This window comes from Hemicordylus capensis, chromosome 6 (assembly GCF_027244095.1).
Source record: "Hemicordylus capensis ecotype Gifberg chromosome 6, rHemCap1.1.pri, whole genome shotgun sequence".
NCBI classification, from domain to species: domain Eukaryota; kingdom Metazoa; phylum Chordata; class Lepidosauria; order Squamata; family Cordylidae; genus Hemicordylus; species Hemicordylus capensis.
In genome coordinates, this window is record NC_069662.1 from 52,472,737 (window position 1) to 52,488,348 (window position 15,612).

At 44.5% G+C, this 15,612-nt stretch overlaps 1 protein-coding gene across 3 annotated transcripts in view; it reads left to right on the forward strand.

Annotated features, from left to right (window-relative positions):
* Window positions 1-15,612, forward strand: part of PLCD3 (phospholipase C delta 3) — a 96,227-nt gene that overhangs the window by 39,302 nt on the left and 41,313 nt on the right. For all 3 annotated transcript variants that reach the window (XM_053260743.1, XM_053260741.1, XM_053260742.1), the window contains exon 2: window positions 15,215-15,376. In XM_053260743.1, the coding sequence (XP_053116718.1) occupies window positions 15,215-15,376 (162 nt within the window). The remainder of the gene's footprint in view (window positions 1-15,214; window positions 15,377-15,612) is intronic.

The window sequence follows — 15,612 nt, forward strand, 5'->3', positions numbered from 1 at the left end:
ATCTGCTCTCCCTTAAAGAGTCTGGTTTGAAACTCTCGTCCCTTAGGGTACATTTAGCTGCCATTGTGGTGCATTCCCCGACAACCCGGGTTTCTTGGTTTAAGGACCTGTTAGTTAAAAGCTTCCTGAAAGGTTTGTCCCATGTTTTTCCGGACAACCCTGTTATGTCTCTGGCCTGGGACCTGTCTGTGGTTTTGGCTGGTTTGCTATGGCCCCACTTTGAGCCTTTGGCTTCAATTGAACCTTGTCTCCTGACTTGGAAGGTTGCCTTTCTGGTGGCTGTCACCTCTGCTAGGAGGGTGAGTGAATTGCGGGCCTGAGGGTTGATCCGCCATATCTCCAGCTTTACAAGGACAAGGTTGTGCTCAGGCCAGATGTCCAAGTCCTTCCTAAGATGGTCTCTATGTTTCACCGTTCCTTGCCACTCACTTTGCCTGTGTTTTTCCAGAACCCTTCCTCAGATGCAGAGCACAGGTTACATAGTTTGGATGTTAGAAGGGCATTATCCTTCTATGTCCAGAGATCTGCTGAGTGGAGACAGACTCCCTCCCTGTTTGTTCTCTATGATGGGCCATGTAAAGGCCTCCAAGTGTCTGCCCAATCCATGTCTAGATGGATAGTCTCAACAATTGAGCTTTGCTATCCACTGGCTCATAAGCAGTTGCCTACAACTGTTAAGGTGCACTCGGTTAGGTCGGTGGCAACCTCTGTTGCCTTTGATCGTGTGGTCCCCTTGGACACTATCTGCCAGGCAGCTACTTGGGCTTTGCCCCACTTGTTTATCCGTCATTATGCTATTGATGCCAGGGCACGGAACGATGCCGTGTTTGGCAGGAGCGTCTTTCAGTCCATTTTCAGTTGATGTACTTGTTTCTGAAATAAATACTTCTGGCAGATCACATATTGTTTCCGTTTCTTCCCTCTTCCTTGAGTGGCTAGCTTGTTATGCACCCATTGGTGTAAAAGACAGGGACCACCTTGAAGGACTACAGGTTGCTTACCTGTAACTTTGGTGGTTCTAGTGGTCATCTGTCCTTTTACACACCCTCCCGTCCTCCCTGTGGGGTCTACTGAAGCTGTGCTCCGTGACTGAGGGGATGAGGAGTGGCACAGCTGCATATATTGGGGTTCCCGCTATATTGGGGTTCCTGCCCAAAGCAGGAGAATTGAGCTTGCTAGGTTCCAACGAGGTCTCTGCGCAGGCGCATAGCCCATTGGTGTAAAAGGACAGAAGACCACTAGAAGAACCAAAGCTTACAGGTATTGGTAAGCAGCCTGTAGTTCTCTATTGACACAGGGGTGTGAACTGTTGAGCGGGGTGAGGAGAAACATTAAAAACCCCACACAGCAGAGTATGCTCTGGTGGTAAAGAAGTTCAGCCCAAGAGATTATCTGGAGATATTTGGTTGGTTAAAAAACAACCACCACCAAATAAACTAAAACATCATATTATTAAGAAACTGAAACATCATATACTGAAAAAGAGCCATTGAACAACCACTGAACAGTTCTAGCTGACTCTTAACTGACCAAGACAGACCTATTAACATTTCATCATGCCTCTAGTGGCCAGAAGAGGTTACTGCGGTGGTATGAGCCATGCTTTAGAATTCTCACTTCTAACACTAACTGAGCAAAGAAGCATATTTTAAAGTGGTGATTTTCTTATATTCACCAGGGGGCGAGCAACTGTCCCTATCCAACCCCAGCACAGCATTTCTCCAGTGGTTGTTGCTGGTCTCTAACTGATCTGATCTGATCTAATCTAACGCTGGTCTCTAAGAGCCAGCGTGGTATAGTGGTTAGAGTGGTGGACTAGGACCAGGGAGACCCGAGTTCAAATCCCCATTCAGCCACGATACTAGCTGGGTGACTCTGGGCCAGTCACTTCTTTCTCAGCCTAACCTACTTCACAGGGTTGTTGTGAAAGAGAAACCCAAGTATGTAGTACACCGCTCTGGGCTCCTTGGAGGAAGAGCAGGATATAAATGTAATAATAATAATAATAATAATACACCAGATATAACTGTAGTCAAGAAGAAAGAAAAAAAAGTTAAAATAATTGACATAGCAATACCAGGGGTTAGCAGAATAGAAGAAAAAGAAATAGAAAAAATCACAGAATACAAAGATCTACAAACTGAAATTGAAAGGCTGTGGCAGAAAAAGACCAAAATAATCCCAGTGGTAATTGGCGCTCTAGGTGCAATTCCAAAACAACTTGAAGAGCACCTCAACACCATAGGGGCCACAGAAATCACCAAAGGCCAATTAGAAAAAGCAACTTTACTGGGAACGGCCTATATTTTGCGACGATATCTATAATAACCAACAGTATTGATGATAAAATTCAGCCATCCCAGGTCCTTGGGAATGACTCTATGTCTGGATAAAACAAGCCAGTCAATAACACCTGCCTGACTGTGTTAAACAAGAAATAATGATTAATAATGTTTGCAGGGGAGGGTGTTGCAAGCCCTCTTTCAACAGGGAACCAACTGATTTATTATTTATTTTCCAATGTAAACCTCTGTGAGAACTTGTATTGAAAAGCAATATATAAATATTTATATTATTATTATTTTATTATAATATTATAATATTCTAGGTGATTTAATGTACACAGCCCAGGTGAATAAATGAATAAATTGTAGAATAAATGATTAACAAAGCTTTGATGTTCCCGGTGGCTGGGCCTTAGGACTTCCTAGGGTTAATGAGAACATTCTCTTAGCAAAGGAATGTTTTTATTTGCATCCCTGGAATGTTGGCACAACAAGACTTGCAAGTACGCACCTGTGTCAGCCAACTGTCAGGCAGTGTGATGGATGCAGGAAGAAGGCAAGTGCTCATTCCTGGAAACCAGACCGGAAGGGATTCCAGTCAGATGGTCTTGAGTGGATAGTGTTAGAGATGAGGGACTCGAGAGCTTAATCCTACACTCACGAAAAAGTCAATGTCGCAGAAGTTCCATAGAATAGTGTCAACATTTCAAAATAATTTGGGGAGAGAGAAAGAGGGAGCGACTTCTGCTTCCTTTTCTGAAGTGTAAAAGAAGTGCAGGGAAAGGAAGTACAATGCTCTGAGCCACTCTGAATAACGGGGACCATGGAAGAAACTTTGGAGAATAATAACAACGAAATGCATGCATATAGGGGTTTTATAGTGTTTGAAGCTCTTCACATATATTATTTTGTTGTAATCTTTACCACAGTCTTGTAATGGTAGAGCATTATTATGAGCTCCAAAGTGTCGATTAGGGAAGGGTGAGACTGAAGTGACCACAGCATGCCTGAAGTGTTACCAGGCAAGTTTAAGACAAACACAAGATTTGAATCAGGAATGTCTTGGTTCACACTTAAGGGCCAAAGAACATGTTAAGCCCATCAATAAAAGCTGAGCTGAACACAGGAACTGGACCAAAACTGTTACTTTTAGTTTAAAGAAAAATACCAGCAGTCACCATGGAACTGGCACACAGGGAAAATTTATACTTCCCCCCTACATTGGAAGCTATTCACAACTATAGTCACCCTGGGGATGATTTTCAGCAGGAAAATAGTGCATGGATAACATTTTACACACATGCATGCACGCTCATTCCACAGGTCTCTGCTGGACTAGTCCGCTGCAGCTAAGAACATAAGAACAGCCCTGCTGGATCAGGCCCAAGGCCTATCTAGTCCAGCATCCTGTTTCACACAGTGGTCCACCAGATGCCTCTGAGAAGCCCCCAGGCAAGAGGTGAGGGCATGCCCTCTCTCTTGCTGTTGCTCCCCTGCAGCTGGTATTTAGAGGCATCTTGCCCTTGAGGATGGAGGTGGCCTATAGCCATCAGACTAGTAGCCATTGATAGACCTTCCCTCCATTAATCTGTCTAAGCCCCTTTTAAAGCCATCCAAGCTAGTGGCCATCACCACATCCAGTGGCAGAGAATTGCATAGATTAATTATGCGATGTGTGAAAAAGTACTTCCTTTTGTCAGTCCTAAATTTCCTGGCCTTCATTTTCATGGGATGACCTCTGGTTCTAGTTTTGTGAGAGAGGGAGAAAATTTTTTCTCTATGCACTCTCTTTACTCCATGAATAATTTTATACACCTATGTCATGTCTTCTCGTAGTTGTCTCTTTTCCAAACTAAAAAGCCCCAGATGCTGTAGCCTTGCCTCATAAGGAAGGTGCTCCAGGTCCCTGATCATCTTGGTTGCCCTCTTCTGAATCTTTTTCAGTTCTACAATGTCCTTTTAAAGATACAGTGACCAAAACTGTACACAGTACTCAAAATGCGGCCGCACCATAGATTTGTATAAGGACATTATAATATTAGCATTTTTATTTTCAATCCTCTTCCTAATGATCCCTAGCATGGAATTTGCCTCTTTCACAGCTGCCACACACTGTCAACACTTTCAACGAGTGTACATCATGACCCCAAGATCTCTCTTGTGGTCATTCATTGACAACTCAGACCCCATCAGTGTATATGTGAAGTTGGGGCACTGCAAGATATTACTTTATTATTATATTGGTATACTGCCCCAAACTCCTTTCTCTGGGTGATTTACAGCAAGATATTCCCCTTAGGGGATGGGGCCACAATGGGAAGAGCACCTGCTTGCTTGCATGCAGAAGGTTCCAAGTTCCCTCCCTGGCATCTCTCAGATAGGGCTGAGAGAGACTCTTGCCTGCAACCTTGGAGAAGCCACTTCCAGTCAGTATAGACCAGGGTTTCTCAATGTGTGGGTCCCCAGATGTTATTGGACTTCAACTCCCATAATCCCCAGCCCCAGTGGCTTTTGGTTGGGAATTATGGGAGTTGAAGTTCAATTACATCCGGGGACCCAAACTCCTGGTGTAGACAGTACTGAGCTAGATGGACCAATGGTCTGATTCAGAGGAAGGCAGCTTCCTATATTCCTATGGGGCTTTTGCCCCAATATGCATCACTTTGTATTTGCTTACACTGAACCACATTTGCCATTTTGTCACCCACTCACCCAGTTTGGGGAGATCCTTTTGGAGCTCCTTATAATCTGTTTTGGATTTCACTACCCTAAATAGTTTAGTGTCATCTGCAAATTTGGCCACTTCACTGATTACCCCAACTTCTAGATAATTTATGAACAAGTTAAAGTGCACTGGTCCCAGTACAGATCCTTGGGGGATCCCCACTTCTTTCTTCCTTCCATTTTGAAAACTGTTCATTTATTCCTACTCTCTGTTTCCTATCCTTTAACCAGTTACCAGTCCATAATTGAACCTGTCCCCTTATCCCATTACAGCTGAGTTTTCTCAAGAGCCTTTGGTGGGGAATTGTGTCAAAAGCTTTTGGGAAGTCCAAATATCACCTACATGCACATGGAGTTATTTAACTCCAAAAGGTTAGTGAGGTAAGACTTGCCCTTGCAGCAGCCATGTTGATTTTCCTTCAGCAAGGCCTTTTCTTCTATATGTAACAATTGTGTCCTTAGGTATGCTTTCCATTAATTTATCCAGCACAGAAGTTAAGCTAACTGGCCTGTAGTTTCCCAGATCCCCCCTGGATCCTTTTTTGAAAATTGGTGCTACATTAGCTGCTTCCCAGTTCTCTGGTACAGACCCTGATTGTAGGGACAAATTATATATTTTTGCTAGGAGAGGAGCAATTTCACATTTGAGTTCCTTCAGCACTCCTAGGTGGATGCCATCTGCCCCTGGCGATTTGTTAATTTTTAGTTTTTCAAGACGGTTTAGAACATTCTCTCTCTTCACCTCAAATTGGTCCAGTTCTTCAGCCTCCAAGCCTGAGAAGCTCAGTTTCAGAGTGGGTATATGGTCAGTATCCTCTGCTGTGAAGACAGATGCAAAGAACTCATTCAGCTTATCTGCAATCTCTTTATCCTCCTTTAATAACCCCTTTCATGCCATCATCATCTAAGGGTCCAGCCACCTCCCTGGCAGGTTTCCTGCTTCTGATGCTGCATGTCATCTGCAACCTTCGCACCAGGCAGGCAAGTCACTGTGTAGTCTACATGCGAGTCACAATCCCATCTCTCTTTGTCCCCAACGATCAAATTGCCCATTACTAGGAGGCCCCTAATCTCCAGATGAGTATTCTCTGTGAGGATATGGGCTCATCACCCAAGGAAGCGGTCCCTTCTAAGGGAGCATTCCCCTCTTCCTTAGATTGATGCCCTCCTCCTTGACAGCAGACGAGTTGTCAGCCTGGAAGTGGGATGCCTCTATCACATCCCTGAGGGTCTTATCCACATACCTCTCTGCCTCCCTGAGCTTCTCCAGGTCAGCCGCCTTGGCTTCGAGGGGAGAATTTATTACCTGAGAGCCAGGAGCTCTTTGCACTGAGCACACATGGATGACTTATGCCCCTCAGGCAGATAGTCATACATGCAACACTGTGCAATACACTGGGAAGCACCCCCTCCCCTGCTGGCATTCTACCTTCATAACCTTCATTATTGGCTATTTAGAATATATAGAGTTTGTTTACTTGAAAGCTAGGTCTTAGCTGCAGTTGTCAGCTAATTCAAGGTTTCAAGTTCTGACCTCCAAGAAAATTTCAAAAGTGGGTCAGTACTCACCTTCTACTCATGCTGGGTGTCTCCTTTGTGATAAAGGGCGACTGTTTGAGTGCCTCCCTGCACACTTCCCCGTTAAACTTCATGCAAAACACCTTTGATATCTGTTAGCAAACTCCTGTTCACAAAGTTCCCCTGGTCTGAGCCTTGTCTTCTCAAGAGCTGCTTACAAACTGAGCTGCCCCAAGAATGTGGCCCCGCCCAAGAGCTGTGTGACTCACCTGCAGCTAATCCCCACCCACGGTCTCTCTAGGCACAACTGAAATTGAAACTGCTCTGTCAAAAACAAACCCCTAGGAAGCCAGAAATTAAGCCCTAGAAAAGACTAGCCCTAACAAACTGACCTTGTCCTTTCCCCTTGTTTTCTTGTTTGTTTATTTATTTGCTTGCCTGCTTGCTTTCTTCTTTAGGAAAGAAAACAAAGTTTGCTGCCTTCTCTGGTCTGAGCCTTGTCTTCTCAAGAGCTGTTTCCAAACTTTGGACCAACAATGCACTCATTGAAATTCTCAGGAGGCTTCTGCAGGGCTTGATAAATCCCAGGCACCAGGGAGCCATAGTGCATATAAATTTAGCAGTGGAACTTAGACTACGATATTCAGAGATAGTTAGTTAATAAAACATTTAGTTGTCCCAGGCAGCCCTGTTTCTGTTACTAGTAAAGAGGATAAAGAGAAGCCCATTTATGCCTCTCCACAATGTCTGTTACTAAGTCCAATAATTTTGTTATGCATCTGTTACCTGGCTGCTAAATTGTTGGGCTGGCTCCTAGATCCAAATACAATTCGCCAAGGCTACAGATATCGTGTTTTTAAGTAGAATCTTTCTCCTTGCAGCTTCTGCTTCTAATTGCTTCTTGTTCAGTGTTACCATGGCATTACTAATAAGGATACAACGAATATTTATATACTGCTTTTCAACCAAAGTTCCTAAAGCGGTTTACGTACAGAAATAAATAGGCTCCCTCTCCCCTGGGGACACCTGGGTTGAGGGTTGCCATGTCCCCCAGAATTTAGGGTAGCCCCTGGATTTTGGCTCCTCCACCCGGCTACTAAATTCCACCCGGATTTACACAGATTTCAGATGCGCTCTGGATCCAATCACATGGGAGGGCAGAGAAGGAGGGGAAAGTATACAAATCTGTCAAATAAATAAATAAATACAATGCAAATTAGTTGCCACATAATTCGCACAATATGCAAATTAGGTTACCCGGATTTGCGAAGCTTGAGTATGGCAACCCTACCTGGGTTCAAATCCTTCCTCTGCCATGAAGCTCAAAAACTGGGGCAATGCCCACACACATTCTCGCTTTCTCTCTCTGCCTCAGGATTGTTGTGAGGATAAAATGGGAAAGCCCCTGCTAACTTGACAAAGAGGCACCTTTTAACGTGGAGATTCTCTTTATTTAGCAGGGGGAGAGTAACTGGCCCTATCCACCCCCAGCACAGTACCCCTCCAGTGACTGTTGCTGGTGTCTATCTTGTGTTTCTTTTTAGATTGTGAGCCCTTTGGGAACAGGGAGCCATCTTATTTGTTTGTTATTTCTCTGTGTAAACTGCCCTTAGCCATTTTTGGAAGGGCGGAATAGAAATCGAATGAATGAGTGAACGAAAGGAAAACCCATATATGCAGCCCTGAGCTGCTGAGATGAAGGATGGATATAAATGTAGTTAATAAAAACATCATTTGGATTTTTTATATTAATTGTTTTATGCCTTGTGGGGCTGGAAGCAGAAAGGTGGGATACAAATATTATAAATGAACAAATAAATAATAACTAAATATGAAAATAGACTTGCTGAGTCATAGGAGAAAGTGTATGATGATCAAGTGACGGTTATTTAACATTTTAAGGTAACAAAATTTGCTATTCTCTGTGGAAGTGGCATGCTGATCTGCTTTGCTCACAGTCTTCTTAAGAATATCTTCTTGCATGCTTCATGGAAAATGGAACATGTACCTGTTTTCCCCTCTCAAATACAGTGGTCCCTCTACTTACGAAATTAATCCGTTCCAAATGCACATTTGTAAGTCGAAAAGTTCGTAAGTCGAAAAGCGGTTTCCCATAGGAATGCATTGGGAACGGATTAATGCGTTCCGGAGCCTAGAAAAAAGACCCAGACCCCCAGTAAGGCTTGCAAACTGCACAGGAACATTTCTTTTCAAGAATAAACAGGCAGTAAACAGGCAGGCAAGTCAAGGAAACCGCATGTAAAATTCGTAAGTCGAGGAAACCCCATCTAAAAATTTGTAATTCGAAAAAACCGCATCTAAAACCAGATCTAAAACTGCCGTTTGTAACTCGAAAAATACTTATGTCGAGTAGTTCGTAAGTCGAGGGACCACTGTACTGGAGAGAGTGAGGTGGTGGCAGGAGACACAAGTCTGTGTAGCTTTAAACACTTCTGTTAACTCTGTGACTGACCCTTTAGCTGCTCCTGCACATCCTCCTGACCTTTTAAAACTCAGCTGGCTGTAAACAAAAATTCTCAAAGCACAGATGGTGGAAGGAGGAGGAAGGTGGAGAGACGGGGCAGGGGAGAAAGTGAAAATATGAACCAGGCTAACCTCAAAACCACTGCAAAGTTAATCTGGTTTGCAGTTCAATGTCAAAGCTGGGCCGTTATTTCTTTTTTGTTTTGTTTTTTAAATAGTGATGATGTGGTTCTTTCTTGTTAAAATATCAGCTAGAATCCCTCGTGGATGGTCAAAGCAAAAAGGGGGTATTGGCTCCTCTTTTTCAGAGCATCTGGAAAAACGATAGCACAGCGAGTGAGCCTTGGTTGTGTTTATCATGCAGAGTAACACAACTGTGATTATTAGAGTAACACAACTGTGATTCTCTGCATGTGGAGTTGGGGGTGGGGGGTGGGGGAATCATAAACAGGAAGCTTTGTTGACTTTGCATCCACTTCCCCCCCCCCTTTTTTTGCCCCATTGCATTCCAGCACCCCATGACTTTTAGAAAGCTTGCACCACCCCCACCTTCCTTCCCCATCCTGGCTTGCCTTTTTATTTCCTTGGATCACACAACAGCAACCAGAGAGAAAGCTCCTGGGTCCAGAGTTATTTTTCCCTGCCCTCCACCCCCAAGTCGAAATGGCTATGCCTGTGCCTCAAGTACAGAGAGCAATTTTGATTGCAGGCCTCCCTCCACTGACTCACGTTCCCTTCCTGGTTTAGTCGGGAAAACTCCCAAATGCATCCCAAAGCCACACAAAGGGCTTGGCTGCGCAGCGAAAGGAAAAAGTGAGCCATTTGGCCCGAATCATTTATATTCTGTGTTTTGGATGTGTGTTGTTGCATAGGCTCCAACTATGCCTATACTCCAGAGACTGGCCCTGTTTTTTGATATCTGACCCCTGTTGAGAGGAGAGCTGGTCTTGTGGTAGCAAGCATGACTTGTCCCCTTAGCTAAGCAGGGTCTGCCCTGGTTGCATATGAAAGGGACACTTGATGTGTGAGCACTGTAAGATATTCCCCTTAGGGGATGGAGCTGCTCTGGGAAGAGCAGAAGGTGCCAAGTTCCCTCCCTGGTTTCTCCAAGATAGGGCTGATGAGAGAGAGTCCTGCCTGCAACCTTGGAGAAGCCGCTGCCAGTCTGTGAAGACAATACTGAGCTAGATAGACCAATGGTCTGATTCAGTATATGGCAGCTTCCTATGTTCCTAAATCACCATGGGTCCCTTATTTTTGCTTCTTGGAAATGCCTCGTTCAAAGTTTCTTCAGGCAAGTAGCTAGAATGGTCATTCTTCAGTTTTTAGCTCTTTCCCTGGTGCCTCTAGAAATTAAATCTCTAAGTGGACAAGTGTCTGTAGTGCACCTGCATGTAAATAAGTGCACATCATTAAGCTGCTATGCAGTTCACAGCATATAGTGGGTAGAATCCAGGCTTCAGCAATGTGTATTGGGTGGAGGGGCTGGTGATGTCAGACAATATTTCTTAGTATGAGAATTTGGTTGTTATGAGTGTGTCTCTTTTGACATCATCTGTAGGGTACTGGTTTGGCTCATCTACAGTAATTTGGAATAATGTGCTTTGCATGCACTTTTTGACCAACTTTCCATTTGTGGCATGTTTGCAGGCAGAATTGTAAGCCACATCTCCCAGACTTCTTGGTCACGTCTTTTTACTATTTTGCCTTTCTCCTGGAAGGAGGTTTCGGATCTGTTTGTTGGCTCCCTTCTCCTGCCGTCTCACTTTTCCTATGAGTTGATTCTTGTGTCTTCAGTGAAGATGAAAAGATGGGCCTTGATGCTTGGGCACTGCTTAGTGCTGATGGGAATGCACTCTGAACATGCTTAGAGAAATGCTCACCATTATGATAGGTGGTGAGGTGCGTAAAGAAGAGGGTGAACATGCACAATATTCCTACACCACTGCCCTTTGTCTGAATCACTATGGATGTGTGTGTGTGTGAGCAGGGGGGTGGGATATTCCCACAGGTGGCAGTGATGGCTTCTGGGAATAGCTTCCTAGGGAACTGGTTTCTAGTTCCTGAAGAACTGGAGAGGGGAGCAAGTCTCCCCATTTCTTTGTTTTATTGCCAGTTTCTTGAGTCACCTTTCTAGGGAGCAGGAGAGATAACCCCAGGGAACGGCTGGAGGAACTGGTGTGCTTCCTCCATGAGCCATCATCCCCATGGCCATGCTCAACACCAAACATTCAGTATAAACAAGAGGCATCAGTCCCACACTGCGTTTTACATATACAAAATTTACAGATTCCAGAGCTAAGCTTCCCCTGCCCTGAACCCAATAAGCTTCTTTACTCCTACAACTGTTCTTTCCATCTGATTTAACTGGCATCGTTTATTCTGAGCAGCTCCAAATTTGGTTCTCCTCCAGTACAGACTGTACACATTGCCTGCGTACACTTGGGCACTCTCGGGATCTGCGTGAGCACAACTCTTTAAAAACAACAACAGGCGAATGGCTGGAGTAGCAAGTTAAGATTCCGCTTCAGCCTGCTGATGACCACCCGGACAGGCAGTGTCTCTGAGCCCTGCCCGCCCCCCCTCCCCAGCCAAGGAGGGCTGTTGCACAACACTGACACTTAATCGCTGTCCAGAAAATCAAATTACAGATGCTTCCAAAAAAGGCTGAAGCCACAAGGAGAAGCAGCGGGATAAATATAACTGCAATTTCTGAAGGAACACAACATTGAGGGAGCTAGCCTATACTGAGCATACTTCTGTAAATCCCATCTGCCTATTGCCTTCTCCCAGGAGCATATAGCTTGGCTTACTTGCTTGAGCCATCTAGAGCTATACACCTGTACAAATATAAATATATTTGTGTATATGCATATGTGTGTGTATATAAATAAAACAGAGCACTTCAAATCTCAACTAAATTCATTTCATATCTTTTATCTGTCACAACTTATAGTATGATCTCCAAACTATGTAGTTCTTGTGCTAGGTTTTTTCCATACATCAAAATAATGTAAAAACAAAGAGTCTTCTGGAACCTTAAAGACTAACAAATTTATGGAAGCATAAACTTTCATGGATTACAGTCAATAAAGGCTCATATTTAAAAAAATGTATTCGTCATTAAGGTGCCACAAAACTCTTTGTTGTTTCTGCTGCAAGACTAATACGTCTCTCTGGAAATCATTCCAAAGCAATGTATTCTCCCTTTTCTAATAACTCTTAGAGGCTATTCACACACGTGTGCAGAACTGGGCTAGGGAAGCACTGCCCGGTTTTGCACGTGTGTATGTACTGCTGTGATTGGGCCTGATCCTGACAGCTACACGGTGGCAAACCCGCCAAAGTAGCCTCCCTTTAAAGTGAGATTGAGGGAGTGAGCGGCTCCCTTAACCTCATTTTTTTTAATCGTTTGTTGAAGTGTGACGTCTAGTCAGTGTTGATTCCTGGTGACCACAGAGCCCACCTGTGGTTGTCTTTGGTAGAATGCAGGAGAGGTTTACCATTGCCTCCTCCCGCACAGTGTGAGATGAGCCTTTCAGCATCTTCCTATATCGCTGCTGCCTGATATAGTACCAGTGGAGATTCGAACTGGCAACTTCTGCTTGTTAGTCAAGCATTTCCCCGCTGCGCCACTTTACAATGGGTTAATTTGAGCACCCTCACAGTAGTTATGGATAACTCAAGTTTCAATAGCAGGCACTGTTTTATTTCTATTTCCAGTTGTACACTAGGGCTGCTACCTCACACCCCATCCCCAGATTCTAGCAGGGCAGAGGGCCTTTGAACATGCATAGAGGACCTTTCTCCTCTGGCAACGTATGTTTGAAAAAAACACAACCACTCTGCTTATTGGCTTCAGGAAGCACTAACAAATATTGCTTTCCTGGACAGATGGTTTTTCAGAAAGATGTGCCTGCTCCACCCTGTGCTTAGGGGCACCTTCTATACAATGGCATAAATGTTTCCTTTTTCCACCCAACAAAAACACTGAACCCAAGCTGAGGGATGAATTGAGCTGGGATGAAGTGAGGCTGAAAGCAACTAAGAAATACAAAGCAAATCTCAATGGAGTTCCCCAGAGAGCCACCCAACCCAACAGCAACCACTGATGTGGGCTATTAATCCCTATCATTAAGGATTAAGTGCTGGACGTAACTCCACCCCTTTGTGGATAGCACAGCCAGGGATCAACTGAGGAGCTTAGGCATTGTTTTTTCCTCTGTAAGCTGCCTATATACTAAGCTGCCTGTCTGCAGTTACCTGATCACACGTTTTAGCAGAATGCACTAGTGCTTTTTCCAGATTATGTCTCTCCCTCCCCTCCGCTAGATTTTTGCTTCCCCTGCTCCCCTTAAAAAACAAGAGTAGAAGACCGAACCAAATGTCTTCCAACAGTGTTTCAAGAGTTCCAGTTTTTCCTCTCATCTTCTGGGGTGCTAGTATATGTTTCAGTGGCACTAATATAGTGGTTAGAGTGTTGGACCAGGACTGGAGAGACCAGAGTTCAAATCCCCATTCAGCCATGAAACTCACTGGGTGGCTCTGGGCCAGTCACGCATCTCTCAGCCCTAACCTACCTCGCAGGGTTGTTGCGAGGATAAGCATAACATAAACATAATATAGGATAAAGGGCCTGATTAGGTTAGACTTGCGCATCTTGTGACATCCCAAGCTGAGCATATCCCATCAGGCACCAGCTATGTATGCAGCTTATCAGAAACTCCCTAGGGTGGCCTAATTATGCAAATTATGCATCAACTAATTTGCATTTATTTATTTATTTGACAGATTTGTATACTTTCCCCTCCTCCTCTGCCCTCCCTTGTGATTGGATCCAGAGTAAAAATCCGGGCAATCCGGGCAGCGCATTTGAAATCTGTGTAAATCCAGGTGGAATGTAGTAGCCGGGTGGATGAGCCACGATCCGGGGGCTACCCTAAATTCTGGGGGACATGGCAAGGCTAGGCCTGCACAACATAAGGCCTGGGGGCCGGATCCAGCCTGCAAAGACTTTTTTGCTGGTCTGCTGGTAGGAATATCCTGCGGTAGCAGGAGCCATAAAGAGCTTTTGGCCTGTCCCACTGATGAGCAGGAACAGCACAATGCGGTTGGCTGCTTGAGGCCAGATGCCCTCTTGCCAGCCCTGCTGGCCCAGTGAGACCTATTCCCAGGTAAGCATGCCTGGACTTGCAGCCTGAAAGCAACTGTTATTTAGGGAGAGGAGAGCATCCGGCATTTGTTGGGGGCTGGCATGCACACCAGGTGCCTCACTGACTGAGTAGGGACAGGGCCTATTTTCTGGCCATTATCATTCGTGAAAATTGTGAGTCCCTTGATGTGTAGGGGGTGGAGATCCACAAGTAACTAATGACTGCTTTCATGGATATGTTTTAATAATTAACTTTAATGTAATAATTAATGTGCTGAAAATTGACCTTGGCCCCTGTACACCAAGACATGGTTGGTTCTGGCCCACTGGGGCATTTGATTTGGGCACCCCTGACCTGAAATATGGCTGACAGGCTGAGTTTGGCTTGGTGGGTTAGAAGTGTTAAAGTCAGTGGGTTGAGTATTGTGCCCTAAAGGGTGAGATTTTCCAAGCCTTTCAGCTGGGTAGACTGATATACTGTTGCCCAAATTGAAATTTGAAATGCAAGTGAATTTTCAACACTTGAAACTTTTTTGTTTTTTAAAGAGGGGTAGGAGATGCTGCAGACTCATTTAAAAGTCAGATCTCTTGACCCTCTTCTCAACACCATCTCTCTTCTCACAAACCAGTGGTGGCTGACTATGCTTAACTGGGAAGGACACTTTGCACATGCTCAGAGGCAGTTTTGCCCATACTTATATCTCACACTTTCCAGGATTGGCATTCAAGACTGAGAGCCAATGTGGTGTAGTGTTTAGTGTTGGACTAGGACTGAGGAGACTTGAGTTGAAATCCTGTTCAGCTATGAAACTCACTGGATGACTCTGGGCCAGCCACTCTCTTAGCTAACACAGGGTTGCTGTGAGGATAAACAAAACCGTGTACAGTGCTCTGGGGTCCTTGGAGGAAGAGCAAGATATAAATGTAAAAATAAAATAAAAAGTTTCCAGGATTGAGTTGTGTCTCAAATTAAGCACTGTCAAACAGATGTCTCTTTGCTCCTTTCAGGTCCCCTCTGATTTCATACCCACCTGTTTTTTCACCCCTGCAGGCTTGACAGAAGATGAAGATATCAAGATGATGCTAAAGGGGTCCCTGTTCTGGAAAATCAAGGGCCACCGGCAGCAGAAACAAAGGCTGTACCGGCTTCAGGAAGATGGCATGACCATCTGGTTTGAGACCCGCTTTAAAAGGGCTCACTCCAGACATGTCTGTAAGTCTCTGAGCGTTTGTATGCACCCTCTAATCCTTGCTGAGCATAATGAACTCGGGTCTTGCAATGCCAAGCTTAGAACTGTTTTTTTACAAAATCTAGAAGTGACCAACTCTCCTGTTCAACCTTCCAGAATAATACTGCCTACAATAGAGTCTCTCTTCTTTATCTTAGGGAACCCAACATTAAAGAACCGCAAAGGCAGAAATGGAGTAGAAAGGCAAAGAGAAAAGTTA